This window comes from Rhinolophus sinicus, chromosome 1 (assembly GCF_057876585.1).
Source record: "Rhinolophus sinicus isolate RSI-liver-muscle chromosome 1, RSI-T2T, whole genome shotgun sequence".
Taxonomy (NCBI): Eukaryota; Metazoa; Chordata; class Mammalia; order Chiroptera; family Rhinolophidae; genus Rhinolophus; species Rhinolophus sinicus.
In genome coordinates, this window is record NC_142501.1 from 154,912,077 (window position 1) to 154,931,320 (window position 19,244).

A 19,244-nucleotide genomic window follows, 5' to 3' on the forward strand; every position below is an offset into this window, starting at 1 on the left:
AAATACAGGTTCAGAAAAGAAGCATGAGAAATTATCATCTTCCGTTCGTGCTGTCCGAAAAGGTATCATTTAAATTTGAAATTGTTTTCATTGCATGCTGCATAAAGTCATTTTTTTGCCTTATTGGTTCTCCATTAATAGTTGATTTTAATGTAGTAATGTTCTGATATATTAAATTAAGGGGAAAAAATTGATAATGTGATCTTACAACAGAGCTCCATGTTCATGTCTTACCACGTATCTTTTAGAACAGTAGTAACGTCTTAGGATATGTTACACAGTTTTTGGACAAAATGGATGGTATATATTTTTTTAGTAGCATAATGGTCTATCATTGTTTAAATGAATAATCTGAGGAAAGAAATCTATAAAATTTGTAGCCATTTTCATAACTTAAGTATTGATCTGATATATCGGAACATCACTGGATTAGGTTTTCCTTCTCGCAAAATGCTGGTTCTTTTCTCAGCTTTGCTTTCTTATGTGTTGTGGCTTAACTTTCCAGGTTGAATGGGTGATTATGAATTTTAAAAGTTAAGGTGGGCGTGGAGGGCTAATTTCAGTTAGTACAACTTATACCCCTTTGTGTGATAATGGCTTCTCATTAATCAATTTGGATTTCTTTTTTTCAGATCAAACGAGTAAACTCAAATATGTCCTACAGGATGCAAGATTTTTTCTCATAAAGAGTAACAACCATGAGAATGTGTCTCTTGCCAAAGCTAAGGTATTAGCATCAGTTCTATTAAAACTGTCCTAATCTTGAAATTGTTAAATGGAGTATGTTGAGTAGCTTAAGATTCTGTTTTTTGTTGGTTTTTGTTTTCATAAAAGCTTTAAAGGTACAGAGCCCAGTTACTACTTTGGGTCTGCTTTGTGGTTGGTTAGGCAACCTATTAGAATTTGCATTTTTTAAAAGACAATTTTGAAATCAAATGTTTGATATTGGAGAATATATGTATACTATATACATGTGTATATATATATAGTACTGTAAAAGATGTGTTTCTGTTGATTTTTGTGTTTCTGTATTGAATTGCTAATTTATTGTACTAATACTTTATTAAAAAGTTTCTTTAACCAATTTTTGCTTTATATTGATGGCTGTTTTATATCTTGAGATCTTCTTGAAAAGAAATTTATCTTTACGGAGAGTTTCTTTTATTTTTAGAAGTAAGATCACTTGGATTTAGAAGAAAAGAAAGAGTTAGCTTAAAGGCCCACTCTAGGCTTTACAAAAAAGTATATGGTCTAGTTGCTGTAGGATGTTGTAAGATAACTGATTTTATGTTTTTGCTACAAAAATACATCTGTTTGTTATACCATCTATTATACCTTTCTATTCTTGGTTTAAAATGAGTAATTACAGTTTTTACTGATTTTTAGAAAGTTAAAAACTAAAGTTAAATATTTTTCTAATATTTCTGTGAGTATAAATATTCTATAGTTGTAACTTAAGTTGATTACCCATCAAACTTTACGGATGGAAAGACTAATACAGCAAATAGCTATCTATCCTAGTGAAGTTTCTATTCTTCAGCTGGAGTGGATTTAGTTAGAAGTAATTAAGTTCTTAGTGTGAATGAAATCTAGTTTGTATGAGCAGATTAAACTGAATTAGAGCTTCTACCTTACCTTACCTTACCTTACCTTACCACACTCTTTCTTAATGTTTCATGAACAAAGAATTGCTTGAAATGCTTCAGAAATTAATAACTATATTCTGGCTCTATGTAAAGAACACAGGGCTCTTCAGCCAAACTGTTGGTAACTGAAAATTTGAACTTAAGTAGAAAAACTGAGAAGTGCTAGACAGTTGACAGAAATTCTTCACTTAATAGATTTACTAATACAATAATTTTAAATTGTTAGGCACAGTTTTTCAAGAAGGAAAATGTTCATGCTGTGATTTACCTTCAAACAGCATGTTTTTGCCACAGTAAATGGCTATGATATTAAAATAATTGTAGCTGATTGTTTTTACTATATGGTATTCTACCTCATAAGATTTGAATGCACCAAGTGTATATACACTATAGTTGTTTTAAAGATTTTGTTAAGGTTGGTAATTTTCTCCATATTTTTCCTTAGCTTTTGATGAATTATTACATTATTTAACTGCTGATAAATAAGGTCTTTATTTGTTACAGCTTATTTTAATGTAAAGTGCAACAGTATCAGTAGCCTTATTTTGCAGATATAATTGGAAACACAAAAGATTTGCATTAATTTAGATCTGTAATCTTTACATCATTTGTATAGGGTGTATGGTCCACGCTGCCAGTGAATGAGAAGAAATTAAATGCTGCATTCAGATCGGCAAGGAGTGTTATCTTAATATTTTCTGTCAGAGAGAGTGGAAAATTTCAAGGTAAGAATAAAAATAATTTGGATATATAAAACCATTGATTATACTTTTATTACCATCTGTGTATCATGTTGTGATTTGATTCCCTTAGGATTTGCAAGACTTTCTTCAGAGTCACATCATGGAGGATCACCTATACATTGGGTGCTTCCAGCAGGAATGAATGCTAAAATGCTGGGAGGTGTCTTTAAAATTGACTGGATTTGCAGGTAAATTACAAGTATAGGTAATTCAAATCCCCCTTGTTTTGAATGAATGGGCTACTAGTTGAGAATAATGTTAAAACGCCACAGTTGTTTAATTTTAATTTATTATTCTTTCTGATTATTTTCTCTTTTTGGGGTGGGTATCATTCCTAGGCTGATTTGGATCCATAAAACTTAACAATGTTAAAGTAAAAATTACATCATGATTAGCTTGTCTTGTTCACTACCTTTATAATCTAATGTAAGGCTGCAGTGTGCAAAGGTTTATTTAGTCAAGAGCTTTAATGTATTTTAGTCTCTATTAATAATAGAACAGTACATTTGTCACGAATTACACAATTGTTTGGAATGTTATCTGGCATATGTCTATGTAATTGTAGTGATTTAACATGTTATTTAGTTACTGTGGAATGGGAAAATACTTACTTTTTGTCTTGGCTAACATTTTGAAACTAATTTAGTTGTGAACAAGTAGTGATTTTTAAGAAAGTTAGCAAACCATGTTTAATTGGCATTTTTCGAAACTTGAGTAATTAAGGTTTAAATGTTTATTAGAAAAATAGACTTATTTTGAACACTGAGTTATCAACACTATTATGTTCTTACTGAATGATTGTACATGATTTAAAAAATGATTAAAGAAGTCAATTTAGATTATACAAACAAAACTTTTAACACTGCATGAAATGGACAGTCTCCTGTGGAGAACTGTAAAATGAAGCAAGAGGCAGAAATCTTTTATAGGATAAAGAATAGTGAACAAGGAAGAACAAGGAAGAATAGTGAACAAGGAAGACACAAATAGGAAATACCAAATTGGCTGGGTCCACACTGTCATCCTTGTTTGGGGTGAGAAAGCCTGCAATTGGCTTAGTGTTTAGTTATTGTCTGACTGGATGTACTATGTCAAGCAGAGCATTTATAGGGACACAAAAGTTAGGTAAGTTTCAATTTGCTGTTGTGGCACCCCAAGTATGAGTAAGTATGAGTGGCTCTGTCGTGGGCCTAGAATTTTGTTTAAATAGCATAAAAAGCTAATTGTGTAAGTGACCCTTACATGGCACGTACAAATTATTTCCTATAAAATTAATTTTAAATAAAATTTACCTGAAAGGTATCCTACTAATGTTCTGTAAGTTACAAGTTGGCTGAGGTGTTGGATTTTGATGAGAATGGTGGAATTAGATAAGAAGAAGGAAAAATGCTATTCATATTCAGGAAGGCAGACTAGCACAAGGAAGAACATGGAAACAAACTGTTGGGGTGGGGGTGGGGAAGAGTTTGTTGGTGGGATAAGGAGCCACCTTTTTTAAGGAAGCAGGTAATAAAGAGAAGACAAAGACAAGAGAAGCAAAGATAAATTGTAATGTGGGCCAGCCTAAGGAGTTAAACCTTTGCTGTGGGACAGTGAGGAACTATGAGAATACATGGGCAATGATATAGTGGAAATAGTGTATTAGGTTGGTTGTTAATGGAGTAGCAGAAAGCTATATGCATAAACATATTACTCATTACTTTCTGTAGGGAAAAATTAGAAGCAATTTAAATTCTCCCATGTAGGAAATTGGTTAATTATGGTTTGTTACTTAAATGTAATATGCAGAAATAATTGTCCATGTTGGAATGTGACGTTAGGGTGGTAAGACTAGGTGATATCCTGCTGCTCCATTGTGTCCAGAGCTTTTAGATGTAAATTCATAATTCTTCAGAAATCAAAGTTGTAAAGTTCTAATCAAATTATTATCAATAAAATGTAAAAATCTGGTAGTGTACAGGGGAAGCAGCGTACCAATTATTTCTTAGCGAAGATAGACATTATTATTTTTATTATTCGGATGGATAACTGTAAAAGCCAAAGGACAGATTTGTTAGTCTATGGTTTTATGACTAGAAAATTATTGATGTCATTTAAAAATATTTGGAGATGATGCTTTCTTATGAGTAGGAGAAAAAATATCCAGTTTTAGATTGATTGCAGAAAATTGTGTTTTGAATGGTACTTGTTCTATTGACCATCATTTTCAAATTATTGATAAGGAAATTTGTTTCTTAATTTTAGAAGATGGACTTAATTTATTCATAGGTTATTGTTTTCATATTCCTCTTCCTTGACTTATTGGCTATTTTACTAACTTGTTTGAAATGTGGTTAGCAACAGAAGATATACAAATGCAAATAGTTCATCATCATAATTTTTGTGCACTCTTGAACCACTCTTGATTGTGTGAAATAAGATGTGTAATAGACTAAGAATCCCAGCCTTTTAGTAATACCCAATGGGCATTTTTATCACTCACTGCTCACTTCCCCAATACATTCACATCACATCACCACAGAGTGCCACCTCGTTACTTTAACGTTAGATAGACTTCTTTCCCTGTAAATGTCAGTATTTTTCCTGAGGTTTAAAAATGTTAAATAAAATTGGAGCATTCAATATTCATCTTTAAGAAAGTCATGTAAGATAAAATAAATGGTTATGTAGCTTATATAGCTTGTTCACTGGACCAATTTACTTGCTTTTGCTTTTCTCTTTGCCTTTTGCTTTTGCTCCAAGCCCTTCTCATTGCTTCAAATGTAACCCTGCTGTACCACTCTACATACGGCTTTTCCTGAGCCATTTTTCTTTCAGGCTTATTTCATATGCCGCTTTTTTCAGGAAGCATTTTCTGAGTATTTTCCTCTTTCTCCCAAAGAGACACAACCACATTAAAAACAAAATAAAACTTCCTGTATTTTTTTTACGGTACACACTCTTTTACAAAATAATTGTGCTTATTTATTTTTGATAGCTGGTGAGAAAGATTAGGAATGCTAAACATTTGTATTGTCAAGAGCCATTCCATGGATGGTGGGGAAATACTGCCTTATTGAAAGGGGGAGGACACTTGAATCTGGGAAAGCAGCCCTGAACCAATGAACTTATTTTCATTTGGTATTAACTATCTGGTTAATTAAGGTTCACCTGTTTGTTGATCGGTTAATAAAAAATACAGTTTTTTTATTATACAGAATCAAGAAATCTAAACATTTATATGTCATTTCATTTGCAAACTACTTAAACAGGAAGTAGTTGGTGATACCCTTGTTTATAATATGAAAAAACTCAAGCTTGGAGAGAAGAGAGAGACCTGGAATTCAAACCCCTAATTGTCCTAGTTTCCAAGCTCATGTTCTTCAGCACTATATTATTAAGCTTTTTTTGAGCACACAATGGAGAATGTGGAAAGAGTGCATCTCTGAAGGGACTCCTATTCTGGGGAATAAGCTCTGCCAGTCTAAGTGATTCTTCAAAAATTTTAGTCACACTTAAATCGTGACAAACATAGGAGTAGGACTTCACTACTGAAGGGAGTTAGAACCTGCAAAAGAATATAACTGGTATTACTTTGCATTTAGGCGTGAATTACCCTTCACTAAATCGGCTCATCTCACCAATCCTTGGAATGAACATAAACCAGTAAAGATTGGACGTGATGGACAGGTTTGTTGTTTTCATTGATTTTGAAAAACGAATTTAAGCAACCCTATTCGAGATCTTTATTGAAGAACATTTTAAACCTTTTCTGAAAGAATTTTTGTGCAGGATTAAGGGAAAATGTTATTTGGGGTTTATGATTACAGTGATCATGGCTGATTAAAACTAAGACCTGCATTAATGTTGGAAGTTTTATGTGGTACTTCTATTGATACAATTGAAGGGAAATTTTTTGAAGAGAATTGGCCTGATTGATTTTAAATGGCTTTTCATTGTATTACTGATTAATAGATTCTGAACTTTGCATACACTTTAGAAATGGCGTTTAACATCTTATGTTTTCTGAATAGAAGGAAGATATATGAAAAGATCACAATATGTGTACTAAGATTTTTAAGTCTGTAAATGAAATTAGCAGTGATTTAAAATAAACTCAAACCTTTGATCCTCATAGTTTGTGTAATTTTCAACCAGAAGTAATATTTTCATTGCTCATAAGTGAAAATGTTGATAATTGGAAAATAAAACTTAATTTTAAAATACCCATACATTAGTATGCCTTTGTAGTTTGTCTAATTTATTTCAGTGCATTTAGCAGTTTGTAGTTATCAAAGTGTTAAAGTGTTGGTACACATTAACATACATGTTTTTCCTCCACTGTGTTGAGGTGGGTGGATGGCTTTGGCCTGATATTTTTGTATTTTGCACAAAGAAATATTTGCAGCAGGCAATTATCATGGAGTTTTAGGCAAATATACAAACTGCCTAACTTTGTATATTTAACTTTGGAGATTCTTTACCCTTATTAAATACGTGAAACTATTGAAAGGTTTAAACCTGTCAAGGAAGTTTATTGGAGTCCCATATGATTATCAAGTTTGAGAAGGAAGCCTCCAGGACAGCCTGTTTTTGTTCTTGGACATCAGGAAGATACAAGTCTAAAGGTTCTTCTGTTTTCATCTTATAAATTACTACTTTTCCCTTGTAGGAAATTGAACTTGAATGTGGAACCCAGCTTTGTCTTCTGTTTCCCCCTGATGAAAGTATTGACTTGTATCAGGTCATTCATAAAATGCGTCACAAGAGAAGAATGCATTCTCAGCCCCGATCAAGAGGACGTCCATCCCGTCGAGAACCAGTCCGGGATGTGGGAAGGTTAGAAACGTTCTTTGGACTGATAATAGGCACATGTATCAGGATAACATGATGGAGGAATGTGATTCGTCAAAAGTTTGTCCTGCGGTAAAGAAGAAAGAGAAAATCCTCAAATCAAGCTGCATGGACTAGTTTGTGGCTTCATTGAGGATTTCACATGGTCACCTTGGTCTCAGTCATTTTTCAAGAGGAAAATGGGGATCTTTCCTTATGCAGAAAAAATTATTTGCTAACGAGTGACAGCCAGTTTAGATTAGTTAATATTCTGATAATACAATGTATAAAATTGAAATGAGGTAGGCCTTTTGCTAAGAACAGGCTAGAAAGGAGGAAGAGGAGGAGGTCTTTATTCGCAAAAAAATGTTAATATTTTGTAAAAAGCCTTTTCTTTCAGGTATGTCTCTGGATAAGCCTTATCAGATATGGGACTTTTATAAAGGATCACTAATATTTTTCAGAAGATGACGCCTCATTTAGAGGATAAAATATTTTAAGTTGTTTTGATATTCAAGAGGAGCATTATTGGGACTGTTTGAAATTTTATCACCGTGATGTCTTAACCCCATTGCCAAATATTCTCTAACATGTACCCAGTGAATTCACACATCTTGCTGAGCTTCTGAAAACAGTAGGTCCTTTCCAAAGGGGATCAAGTGGCCCTGGGAGACCCGGCAACAAACCAAAAAGAAGGGCTGTTGCTGTGTCTGTTTACAACTTTTCCAGATGCTGGCAGTACCTGTGGACTTAAAGTGTGTTTTAGAGGATCGCCATGGTTATTGATCACTACTTTATGAACTAAACAGCATTTTCCAGGAAAAGGGGGTTTAACTTGTTACAGAATTGGAGAAGTCTTTGCAAAGGACTGATTTAAGCCCTTCTACCCAACACCTTCCCCTGTATAGATTTGCATACAGCTAAATCTAAAGTATTCTGCTAAAGACTGTTGGATGTATGGTTGATGGGATGAAACCTTTGGTTAAGTTTCCTTTTGGTGGAAACATCCTGTGGTAGGTACAGATAATCCAACAAGAGTCCCCATTTCTTTGATCTTAAAAAGGACACTGTCGAGTAGGTAGGAGGAAACCTGGCAGAGCTCCCTTATTTTTGGCCTAAAAGGACTGAGCACCAAGATGTCTTTTGAAGTTTTAAGCTAAGAGATTTCCAGTGCAATACAGTACATACAAGTGAAGTTTTTACCTCAGTTTTGCAATGGACTGCAAACTATACTTATTACACCACTACACCTTCTCTCAAGCCTGCCAGGGCCTCCATATATGTATGTGGCTTACAGCTTAAAGTCAGTAGTTGGACTACTATATGAACTGTTACTATCATGTTTTATACCGGTCGTATATGCACACTCCCCAAACTACAAGAAAGCGGTATGTTTATTTTTTAAACCAGATTTTAATTTTCTTACAGTTTTATTTATTGTAGATGCAAATGTTTTTATTCTGTTGGGGGTGGGGCTTGGGGATATTGCACTTAACTTTGAACTTGTGTTGCAAAAGTTAATGAAAGTAGTTGTTATTCAGAGAAATATAGCTGGAAAACTAGTATTGCCAGATTATTTGACAGTTTTTTGATAGTTTTTATTTGACGTTAAGAGTAAAAGATTATTACCTAAAAAACTTGGATATTTAAAAAATTTTGTGTAGCTCTTTATTAAATGAAGTGTATTTAATGATGTATTACATTAACCATTAAGATTTATGGAAGACAGTAAAGAGCAGCAACACTGCAGAGTAAAATTTCACCTTCTAAAAAATACACTTTGAATTCGTTTTATGAACTCTGTTAAAACTCTGCCCCATTACTTGCCAGTTTTGTTTTAAGGCATTGTCTCTGGAAGAAATTTCCTTAATTTCTAAATGTTATTAATTATAGAAATTGATTTTTCATAGTATTAAGATTTTCAAAACTTTCTTGTAAAGTCACTTTTAATAAGTGTCGTTTTCTGTATGATGATACGAAAAATATAATTATGTGCAAAGCAGAAGAAAAAATTTTAAATTCTTAATTTTGTTTAGACTTATCCTAGAATGATATTGATAAGTTTAAATATATAGATTTTAGAATTACCTATTGTATAATGATAGGTTTTTTTTTTTTTCTTTTGCACCTATATGGAGCTTTATTTGGGAAAGTGTATTTATTAATTGTTAAACTGGATATTTACATTAGTTTGTGAGTAGCTCATTCATTTTTCTTTGGAATACTAAAATGTGATTTACATATTTTGAGCAAATTACTCTTTACAACTATCTCATCGTAGCATGAGTATTGCAGAGAATATTTACTTCCAGCAGTACATTTAAAGATTGATTTATAATAATTTGAGGAATCAAAATTTAGAAATTTTAAGATTATTTGCTCACCACAAATTTGGGTGTTATTTTAAAGTAAATAATGGATTATTCTCTGTACTCATTTCTGTAAGAAACTCTTACTTTGCTGTTTGTTCTCCCCAGCAGTTTTTGGTTTAATTTCTAATGTGTCTAATTTGTGTAGGCGTCGACCAGAAGATTATGATATTCATAACAGCAGAAAGAAACCAAGGATTGACTATGCCCCTGAGTTTCACCAGAGACCAGGTTAATATTTTATAATCCTGCAGATATTTGACTTAAAATTATTAAACAACAACAACAACAACAACAACACATAAACTTCTAGTTGTACAGTTTTAAAAGTGAGAAAACTTTAGGACGTGACCACTTAAACTTAAAAAATTATTGATATTTCTCATCTAGTAATACTTCGTCTCCTTTATTAAGGTTGTTTATACTAATGTGACCTGTTATCATAAATCTGTTGATTATTTGAAATTGCTAATTTATAATTACTCCACAAATAGTGCACATGTGTTTTAAGGTTAGATATAGTTAGGGAAAGCAGCAATCTTACATCTGTGCTTTTTATTCCCTTTAATACTTAGTATTTCATGTGGTGTGTAGCTTTCTTTAGAAACTGAAATTACACTATATGTTTCTAAATAAAAATTTTTGACTTCATGTTTTTAGAGAGAAATGAGAATATTTTGTTTGTAATCTAAAGCAGCTTTTTAGTTAGTCTTTCCCTTTACAGAATTAAAAAAAGCAAACTGTACTTACGATACTTAAAGCAATCAGTGATACACTTATAAAACTTAGGCAATTTGGAAATTGGTGTTAGTGAGCATTACTGTACTATTACGTAAGAAGTGGCTTGGTAAGCCTATCATTCTTCTCCAAAATGGTATGTTCCAGAGAATGAAATTAGTTTTTTTCCAGTAATATCGCCACTCAGATGTTTTTACTTTTTAATTTGCTGAGTCCTTACTAAAAGGTAGGAAAGAATATTTTTATTACTATTCTTTCATTTAAAGTGTATAAATCTTTATTTTTGCACTTTTGTTTTTCTTCCCCATAAGTATGCATTTTTAAAAAACTGTTTGTGGTTGACTTAGCAAGGCTGTGTATACCCAAGGTGGAAGGTAAACATTTGTTTTAAGGAAGTCCTATTACAGTGTCCTCAAGGTAATGAATGCCTCTGCCCTTACCTTCCCTATGGTGCAGAATGAAGAAATTTTCTATCTAGCGAAAATTGGGGTATGGATTTAGAAGATCCATGTGAAAACCTCTTTAGCAGATTATAATTCTGTGATATCAGTAAATTATTTAATTACTTCCTAGATTATCATGTAATCTGAGAAGAATATCTGAAAATGGAGTAATACAAAAATAGCATCACTTAATAGCGTCACTATATTTCATGGGAAGAATTGAAATGAGTGGTAAGGAAGGTTTAATTATAATGCCATAATAAAAAAAAGAAATTTTTGATTTACTAAAATGCTTGATGTTTGAACAGGGTATTTAAAGGACCCACGATACCAGGAAGTAGACAGGTAAGTTGGGTTCACTCTTGCTTAGTTTTGAATTACATTCTTGGAACTAGTTTATGAATTACCTGAATTTAGTTTCACAAATCTTATTCCCAACAGACGATTTTCAGGAGTTCGCCGAGATGTGTTTTTAAATGGGGTAAGCACTTTATATATTTAATGTACATGAAATTAAGATCTGATTTATTTTCTTCTGGGTTTGATTTCTATTTATTATTGACATTATCATCTTTTATTTTAGTCCTACAATGATTATGTGAGGGAATTTCATAACATGGGACCACCACCACCGTGGCAAGGAATGGTTTGTATTCTATTTTGCAAGTTATTTAACTTCATTTGTAGTTCCATATGTTTTGAGTGCTTACTTAGAGTAGTTACCCGTTAAGAGACTTAAAATATATATCTTTGGCAATAAATAATTTCATGCTGTTTTTAAAACTAGAGACTTATGAATAATTTGATTTGTGTAAATACAGGCTTAGTTGATCAGTGTTATGGTTTATTATTATACTGGCTAGTAGTACAAACTCTGCCTGGATTCATATACTTTACCTTCTCAGTTCTGAGCTTAAGCAAGTTTCATAATAGATTTCTTTCTTAGTTTTCCTTGTCTGTAAAATGCAATGGGTATTTATTTGTTCTTTGGTTCATCAGGCTAATATTTAGTACCTACTCTGCAGGGTACTTCCTTGCTCTGGGTATACTTAGTGAACGAAATGGACATATGCCTGTCCTTGTATGGCTTAAAATTTAATGGAATAGTGTGAATCTCATAGGATTATAAGGAGTTAAATTGACAAAATACATGTAAAGTTTAGCATATAGTGCCTGATCCTAATACTCAGTAAATTCTCTATATTTAATGTCAATTAAACCGTTTTTAATTTTTAATTTTTTAATTTTTAATTTTTTTCTTTGAGAAAGCTGGATATTCTTCTTAGAGTATACTTTAAGGTGTTGAGGATAGCTGAAGCATTAATTCCCAAGAAGTAAAAAACTTGGACGTTTAAGTAGTTTTATTATTTCTACCTTAAAAAAAAAAAATTAAATGCTGCCTGTAATGTGGCCTCCTCATCTGGCTTTTGTTTTCATTTAAGGTGCCATATACAAATAGGTGAATTACAATTTTTTTTTTCCTTTAGAGTCTATGAAATTTAAAAAAATAAAAATATTTAATAGTATCTTGGCACTAACAAGGGAAGTAACCTTTGATTTGCTCTTAATCATTTTACAGTGTTATTTAAAAGTTCATTAGCTCCTGGAGGGTTTTGAAATTTTTTTTTAAAGACTAGATTTTTACATAATTATTAAGATAACTGATTCTAGAGCTGGAATGCTTGATGTTGTATCCCAGCTGTACTCCTTCACTAGCAATGTGATTTTAAGTAAGTTACTTAACTAGTTGACACCGCAGTTTCCCCTTTCATAAAGTGGGAATAATAGTAGCTATTTCATAGAGCTGCTGTGAGAATTAAATGAGACATGTAAGGTGCTGGTTCATAGTACATAAAGGTTTGCTATATCTATTAGTATTTAAATGGTATGGTATAAAGGTATAAACATGTTAAATCTTAAAAGATGTATAGTTAGTTTATTATGGACATATTTTCAATAAGCAAATAGGGTGTTTTGAAGAACTTCTACGCCATCAAAAAAGTAGATGACTAGTGTGGGTTAAATTATGTGATTGGGATGGGTGGTTTGGGTAGGGGAGTTCTGAGAATGGTTTATTTATGAAGATATTTGGTAGATGCTTATGGAAGTGGTTTCCTTCTTTTAGGCTCCTTATCCTGGAATGGAACAACCGCCACACCATCCGTACTATCAGCACCATGCTCCACCCCCTCAGGCTCACCCCCCTTACTCAGGACATCATCCAGTACCACATGAAGCGAGATACAGAGACAAACGAGTAGTAAGTGTGGGAGGCTGCAGCAGTGTGAGGGCACTGCTTAGAATTCTGTAGATAATTTCAGTGTGGGGCTACCAGATTATTTTGAATGGTGGACCGTTCATATTCTCACTGCAGACTGTTTTGGAGTAATTCACAACTTGTGTTTATTAAAAATGGCTAATCTCTTTGGATGATTTAAATAGATTATTTCATTTACTGATCAAACACAAACTGCTTACGTCGAGGCAACTCCTACATATAACTCTTTAAGTAGTGTCCTAGGGGTATAGTAAACTAAGGTATTTTCTTTCTGTACTGAGGTCTTTATAACTGTGTAGTTAATATTGCAAATAGGTATTTCTAAGCTTTTTGTAAATTCTCATTTAATTTTCATAGGATAGACGGTGTGTATTTAGTTAGTTAAAGGATAATCTCCAATCTCATTTAGTCATTTGTTTCTACCAAATTTTGTTAAAACTAGTAACCAACTGAATTGTTGCACCTCGTATCCCTGATTCTTATGATGATAAGACAAATGTTCTCAGACAAATTATATGACAGACAAATGTTAAGTAATGTAGCAGAAGACTATTTGCAGTAGTTATTGAGTCTCATAATTTGATATGGTTGATAGGAAAGCTTTTTTGATCCCTTCAAAACTGGATGAATGAAAAACAATCTCTAGTTTGACATTTCTGGGTTTTCATTATACTAGTCAGGCTGAGATTGTTTATTGAATTGTATTCATTTTTTTCCCATATAGTACTATTATTTTTAAAAGTGAAATTGTCTCCTGGCACTTGTTAGCATAATTCCTTTGTATGTAACTTTGATAGCCTTAAAAGGTAGTTTGGTTATTAAAGTACGATACACAATTTGGAATTTCACACACACCCTTCCCCCGCCTCCCCCAACACACACACACTTGAGATGATGAGTTTGTGCAGGGACAAATAAGCATCCCTTTATCTTCCCACATAGATGAAGATCGTGCATATTTGAGAAGGCCAGTCTGCTCAATAGTTTCCTAGCCTATCTTTCTGTTGTCATTTATTTTCTTATCCTCATAAAGATATTAATCCTTCAAAATCATGTCACGTTAGGAGCTTTAATATTTAATAAAACAGTTTGAGAATCTTAACTGACTAATGCTTATATAATATTCACATACTCATTGATTGTAAAAGATAGTCTGAGATTGTTTTTGAATCTTGTATTCTGTATGTTTACACTGAGCTTTGAAAAAAGACCAAGTTCAGTAAGCACAGGTGAGTTGAGAACTAAGAGTAGGAAAGCGAGAGCAGGGGATCAAGCTTAGAATTAGTGACAATGACAACTTGTACCCCACTTTGACAGTTGTTCATCTTACCTTTCATTGTCTTCTTCAAACTTTTGTGTATTATTAACTCTGTGGAGTAGACTTCACAGTTTTACCTGAAGTGCATATTTTCTTAAAACTATCAAATTCCATAAATTGTCATTAACAGTGGCTTAATTTGAAAGAAAATCTGGAATGTAAGAATTCCTAATTTCACCTTAAGAGGGCAGAGTTGGTTTAGGTTAGTTTGTAAACTCAAAGGAGGAAAAAATCAGTAGGGATTACTTGTTGCAGAAAAACGGTGACATTTAGCATAATTGGCAGCATGTATGCATATGATGTGGTTGATTGTCATTACTAGGTGATTACTTTGGCCTAAATATTAAAAGGACTGGATAGAAAAGTCATTAAAGTTATATAGGCAACTGAAGTAATTTTTTAATGACGTATGAAAAATCCTCTGTTGTAGGTATCTAATTAGCTATAACAAAAAATCCTGTTTCTAAATAATGTCAGAATTACATTCTGTGAATTTAATGCATTAGTTAATTTCTGTAGATTCTTTTCTACAAGGCAATAATTACAATATAGGAACTCATAAATTGCATCCAATTTTTGACATACCTAACCAATTTCTTACCTTTCCTAGCATGATTATGATATGAGGGTGGATGATTTCCTTCGTCGCACACAAGCTGTTGTCAGTGGTCGGAGAAGTAGACCCCGTGAAAGAGATCGGGAACGAGAGCGAGACCGCCCTAGAGATAACAGAAGAGACAGAGAACGAGATAGAGGACGTGATAGAGAAAGAGAAAGAGAGCGATTATGTGATCGGGACAGAGACCGAGGGGAGAGAGGTCGATATAGAAGATAATGGCGCTTTCGGAAGCACTGATTGTTAAAAGAAAAAAATCTTGTATTTTTTTTTTGTGTGTGTTTACAAGTAGTAAATTTATTTTCAGCTGTCTACTTAAAGTTCATTGTGTAGAAGGATTTATTATGACCCTCTTTGTTCCAAGCATGCAGTATAATAAGAACTGGAAAAACTCAAATCCTCCAAAAATGCACAGTTGACAACTTTAGTTGACACTTCATTGGGCAGAATGGAACAGTCCAAGAATGTAGATATTGATTCATTCTCCGTAAATATTCATCTACTTATAGTGTGTTTATCTTAGAGTTATTTTTTTGTTTGCTTTCTTTCTTTTGGATCTTGATTGATGACTGCCATGATATTTTGCTTTGATGTGTTTCTAAATGTAGTTGCACACGGTTCAGTAAAAATAATGCTGCTATCAAGTATGCAAATATTGAAGTATGATGGTTTGTATGGCAGTGTTGTAGCAGCCTCTTGGTTTCTCCCTTTCCCTCTTTTTTTTAAATCTTAAAAAGTGACTTTTTATTTTTTCTTCAGTCTTCAATGATGAGAGCAATATTAAGAAGGCATTGCTATCTAATTTTTAATCTTTTTCAATAAAAAATTCCTATGTTCAGTAGCATGGTTGATGCTATTGTTTAGCCTTTCCCTCCAAACTGTATACATTGGCTTGGAATATTCACAACTTGCGTGTGTGGCAGCAGAAGATAATTCCCATATCTACATTGCTACTGTTTTGTATAAAATAAATTGGTAAAGATTGACACTTATCTGTTGCATTTCTTTCTTGTCCGGATACAAGTTTGTTTTCTTAAGCATTAGTAGACATAAAAGAATGCTGTGTGTAGGAGTTGTAGGATCCCATTTGTCTGTTTTCACATATTTTAGCAGAAATGATTGACCTCAGCCCATTAAATTAAAAGCTTATGTCTATTTCTAATGTAAGAACTAATGGTACACAATGGAATTATGTTGATATTTTGGTTAAGTATCTGACTATATTTTTTGGATCTACTCAGGTCGCAGGATTGTTTTCTTTTAGGTGTCTGTCATTTTCATCTTTGATAAGTGAACTAATTTATGGATGTTTTCTATTTTACTTTCAAAATTTAACCCTCTTGTAGTTACATATTTTAAGTTAACCACCAGTCTGTTCAATAGTAACAAGCTATATAAAATAGCCACACAAGAGAACAGTTTATGAAAGAATTTCTGTTTCTTGAGTTATACCTGAAATTTTGGCCTTAGGTTGAATATTTAAATGTTGGGATATTTGAATATTTGACCGCTTTTTTGTGTGTTTTCATAGTGTCATGTTTATAATTGTACTCTGTACCAAATCACAATCACAATTTTACATTTAATCTGTATTTATTGGTTTGAACAGGGGAATGCAGGAACTGCACTCTTTAAGTGTATTTAAAACTATCAGTTTACTGCTTTTATATTCTCACTGGCATTTAGAATATTTTCCCATGCATTTACAGTTTTATTGTAGTTTTATTTCACCTATTTCAAAAATAAAGCCTAAGGATTTATTTTAAATCTTACAGTTAGTAGAATGGGAAGAACAATTAACTGGGTGTTAGGAGACGTTGGTTCTATTTTCAGCATTGCCTTTAAACCAGTTGGTATAAGTTAAGTCATTTGATTAACATTTTGTTTGTATTTATAGTAAGTTATACAGGTTAATCCCTAAGGTGTTTTTTTTTAAGTTCTTAAACTCTGAAGAATTTCTAAGATGTAGAGGAATCACCAAAAATGTTACTTGAGATAACCAGTTATACAAAACTGGTAAGTAATATTAAAGTCATTTTCCTGAAGTAATAGTAAGATATAAATCATATGAGCACTTAGTATGTAAAAGCACTTTGTGCTTCCAGGTACTGACTTATTTCATCCTCACGTAACATCCCATTCCTTGTTTTTATAGGTGAGAGACAGGCCTGGAGAGGCTAATAACCAAGATTACAAGGTAGTGATTGGTGGAGCCAGGATTCTTACCCCTATTTTTATATAATTTTATGCTTCCGAGGAAGCTATGAAAAAATAGGATGTAAATTAAATGTTTAAAATGATGGTGCTTTCTACTAACGATGTTAAGCATATTTCCTTCAAGCTTTCTTACTAAGAAGAGGGTTTTCCTAAGTCCAGTCACTTAGATGTTAAACTATGTGTTTGAATGTTAATAAGCTTAGAATCCACTTAAGTATCAGACATATCAAGTCTGTATACTTAAATCAGCTCATTTAATCACAATAACTGGTTTCTCCCCTCGGGATTTTTTTTAGATGAAAAAACTGACAGAAACATGATGTAAAAGATCGCATGATAATTTTCTTTTGTGCAGAGGAATCAAAATAATAGATAATATAAAATTGGAGTTTTTATTTTTTAGTTTTTATTGGGGAATATTGGGGAATAGTGTGTTTCTCCAGGGCCCATCAGCTCCAAGTTGTCCTTCAATCTAGTTGTGGAGGGCGCAGCTCAGCTCCAAGTCCAGTTGCCATTTTCAGTCTTTAGTTGCAGGGGGCGCAGCCCACCATCCCATGTGGGAATTGAACCGGCAACCTTGTAGAGATCTCGCGCTCTAACCAACTGAGCCATCCAGCTGCCCCCTAAAATTAGAATTTTTGATTAATTATTTGAAAGACATTTATGACAGCCTTCCTTACTGAGAGAGGCATAGTTTCTTCCATGTATTCTACAATATTGATTCTAAAAACATGTACAAGTCAAAAATAAAATTCAGTTATTCAGAATTTAGAAATTCAATCCAGGATTTTAGAGTAAAAAGTTCAAGGGAGTGAAATAGAATACAGATGTGTCACTAGTTGTTGGGCATTGCTGATGGCTTTATTCTCAGGCATAGTAAGTAAGTGTTGTAGAAATGTCTATGACCAGCTAGTACTAGAAGAAAGAGAGGCAAGGAATCTTAGGGTCAGTTCCATCAGAATTACATGAGGAGGGGCAGTTCCCAATTGAGATGGACAAAGTAACAGATTTCTGATAACCGTTAAATGCATGATCTCATAAAGAACGAGTATCTGAATGTCTGACTTTTCACTCGGAATATTTTGTCATCATAGGCATAGCTTCCTTCTGTTCCTGGATATCTTTTCTCATTCTGCTGTAAAATGCCTTGGTCACTCTTCTGAAGCACATAGATCCTGCTGTGTTATATCATTAAAAATTATGATACCAAAGCATGTCGGGTATATGGAATAAGAAGAAGGAAATGTGAATTTTTGCCAGCATTTCACTGACTATAGAGTTCGTTCCCTGACCTCAAGGTAAGGGTGACTGATACACGTGGATCATTTTATCCTGATTTTTTAAATTTTGTTTGATTTGGGTAGAAAGCATTTCGAATACAATTTTATACACATTAAAAATGGAGGAACATCTGACACTATTGGCCCAAACTTTTAGACATTAAGTTCCTTGTAGTAGGAATAGGAATCTTAGAGTTTAAATAATTTTGTGGTATTTTCTCCTGTATTACGAGTCATCTAATTTTTTGCCCTTTTTTCTAAATCTTACACTTTATGTGTTTCCCTTTCAGCTTCTCTGTGTCCTAAACTTGTCTGTGGCATCTGAAAGATTATTTAGTCTTACTAATAATATTCAGGGTATAACTGGTCAATAAACTCCTGTTCTAGGTCTTGGCTTCTACTGAAGTCACTGAGAAGAACTTTTTTTTAAATTAATGTGGCCAGAAGAAAGGTTCACAGCCTCTCAGTTTCCAGGAGATTCATGATTCTGCAATGTGAGCTCAGGCTTTGGCTGTAAATATTAAGTCAGTTGACAAACAACTGGCTTTTAAAATGCAAAAATGCCTACTTTTTACTTCGTTTATAGTGGCTTTCAGTAATGGATGAGAATTTTGGAACAAAATTAAGACTCAAGTGGTTTTTAGGGGAATATCCTAGATTAAAGAGGTATTTCTTTTACTATGGAAGTAATCGTGTTTTTTCCTTCTTTTTTTCTGTTTAACGAGAGTTTTTAGCTGAAATGTAGGGAGATAGAATATTATTGGGATTAATTTTAAGCTTAGAA

The 19,244-nt window shown here is 33.0% G+C and overlaps 1 protein-coding gene across 4 annotated transcripts in view; it reads left to right on the plus strand.

The window, feature by feature from the left end:
- The window catches only part of YTHDC1 (YTH N6-methyladenosine RNA binding protein C1), a 32,836-nt gene extending 16,881 nt beyond the window's left edge, over positions 1-15,955 (plus strand). The window contains exons 6-17 of one of the 4 annotated variants that reach the window (XM_019715645.3): positions 9-62; positions 633-727; positions 2,263-2,371; positions 2,460-2,577; positions 5,974-6,058; positions 7,041-7,207; positions 9,719-9,801; positions 11,060-11,096; positions 11,193-11,232; positions 11,335-11,397; positions 12,877-13,011; positions 14,958-15,955. In XM_019715645.3, the coding sequence (XP_019571204.3) occupies positions 9-62; positions 633-727; positions 2,263-2,371; positions 2,460-2,577; positions 5,974-6,058; positions 7,041-7,207; positions 9,719-9,801; positions 11,060-11,096; positions 11,193-11,232; positions 11,335-11,397; positions 12,877-13,011; positions 14,958-15,182 (1,211 nt within the window). In that variant the 3' untranslated portion in view covers positions 15,183-15,955. Of the gene's footprint in view, positions 1-8; positions 63-632; positions 728-2,262; positions 2,372-2,459; positions 2,578-5,973; positions 6,059-7,040; positions 7,208-9,718; positions 9,802-11,059; positions 11,097-11,168; positions 11,233-11,334; positions 11,398-12,876; positions 13,012-14,957 lie in introns of all 4 variants that reach the window. The other 3 variants (XM_019715644.3, XM_019715647.3, XM_019715648.3) reach the window with 3 other exon arrangements.
- The last annotated feature ends 3,289 nt before the right edge of the window (positions 15,956-19,244 follow it).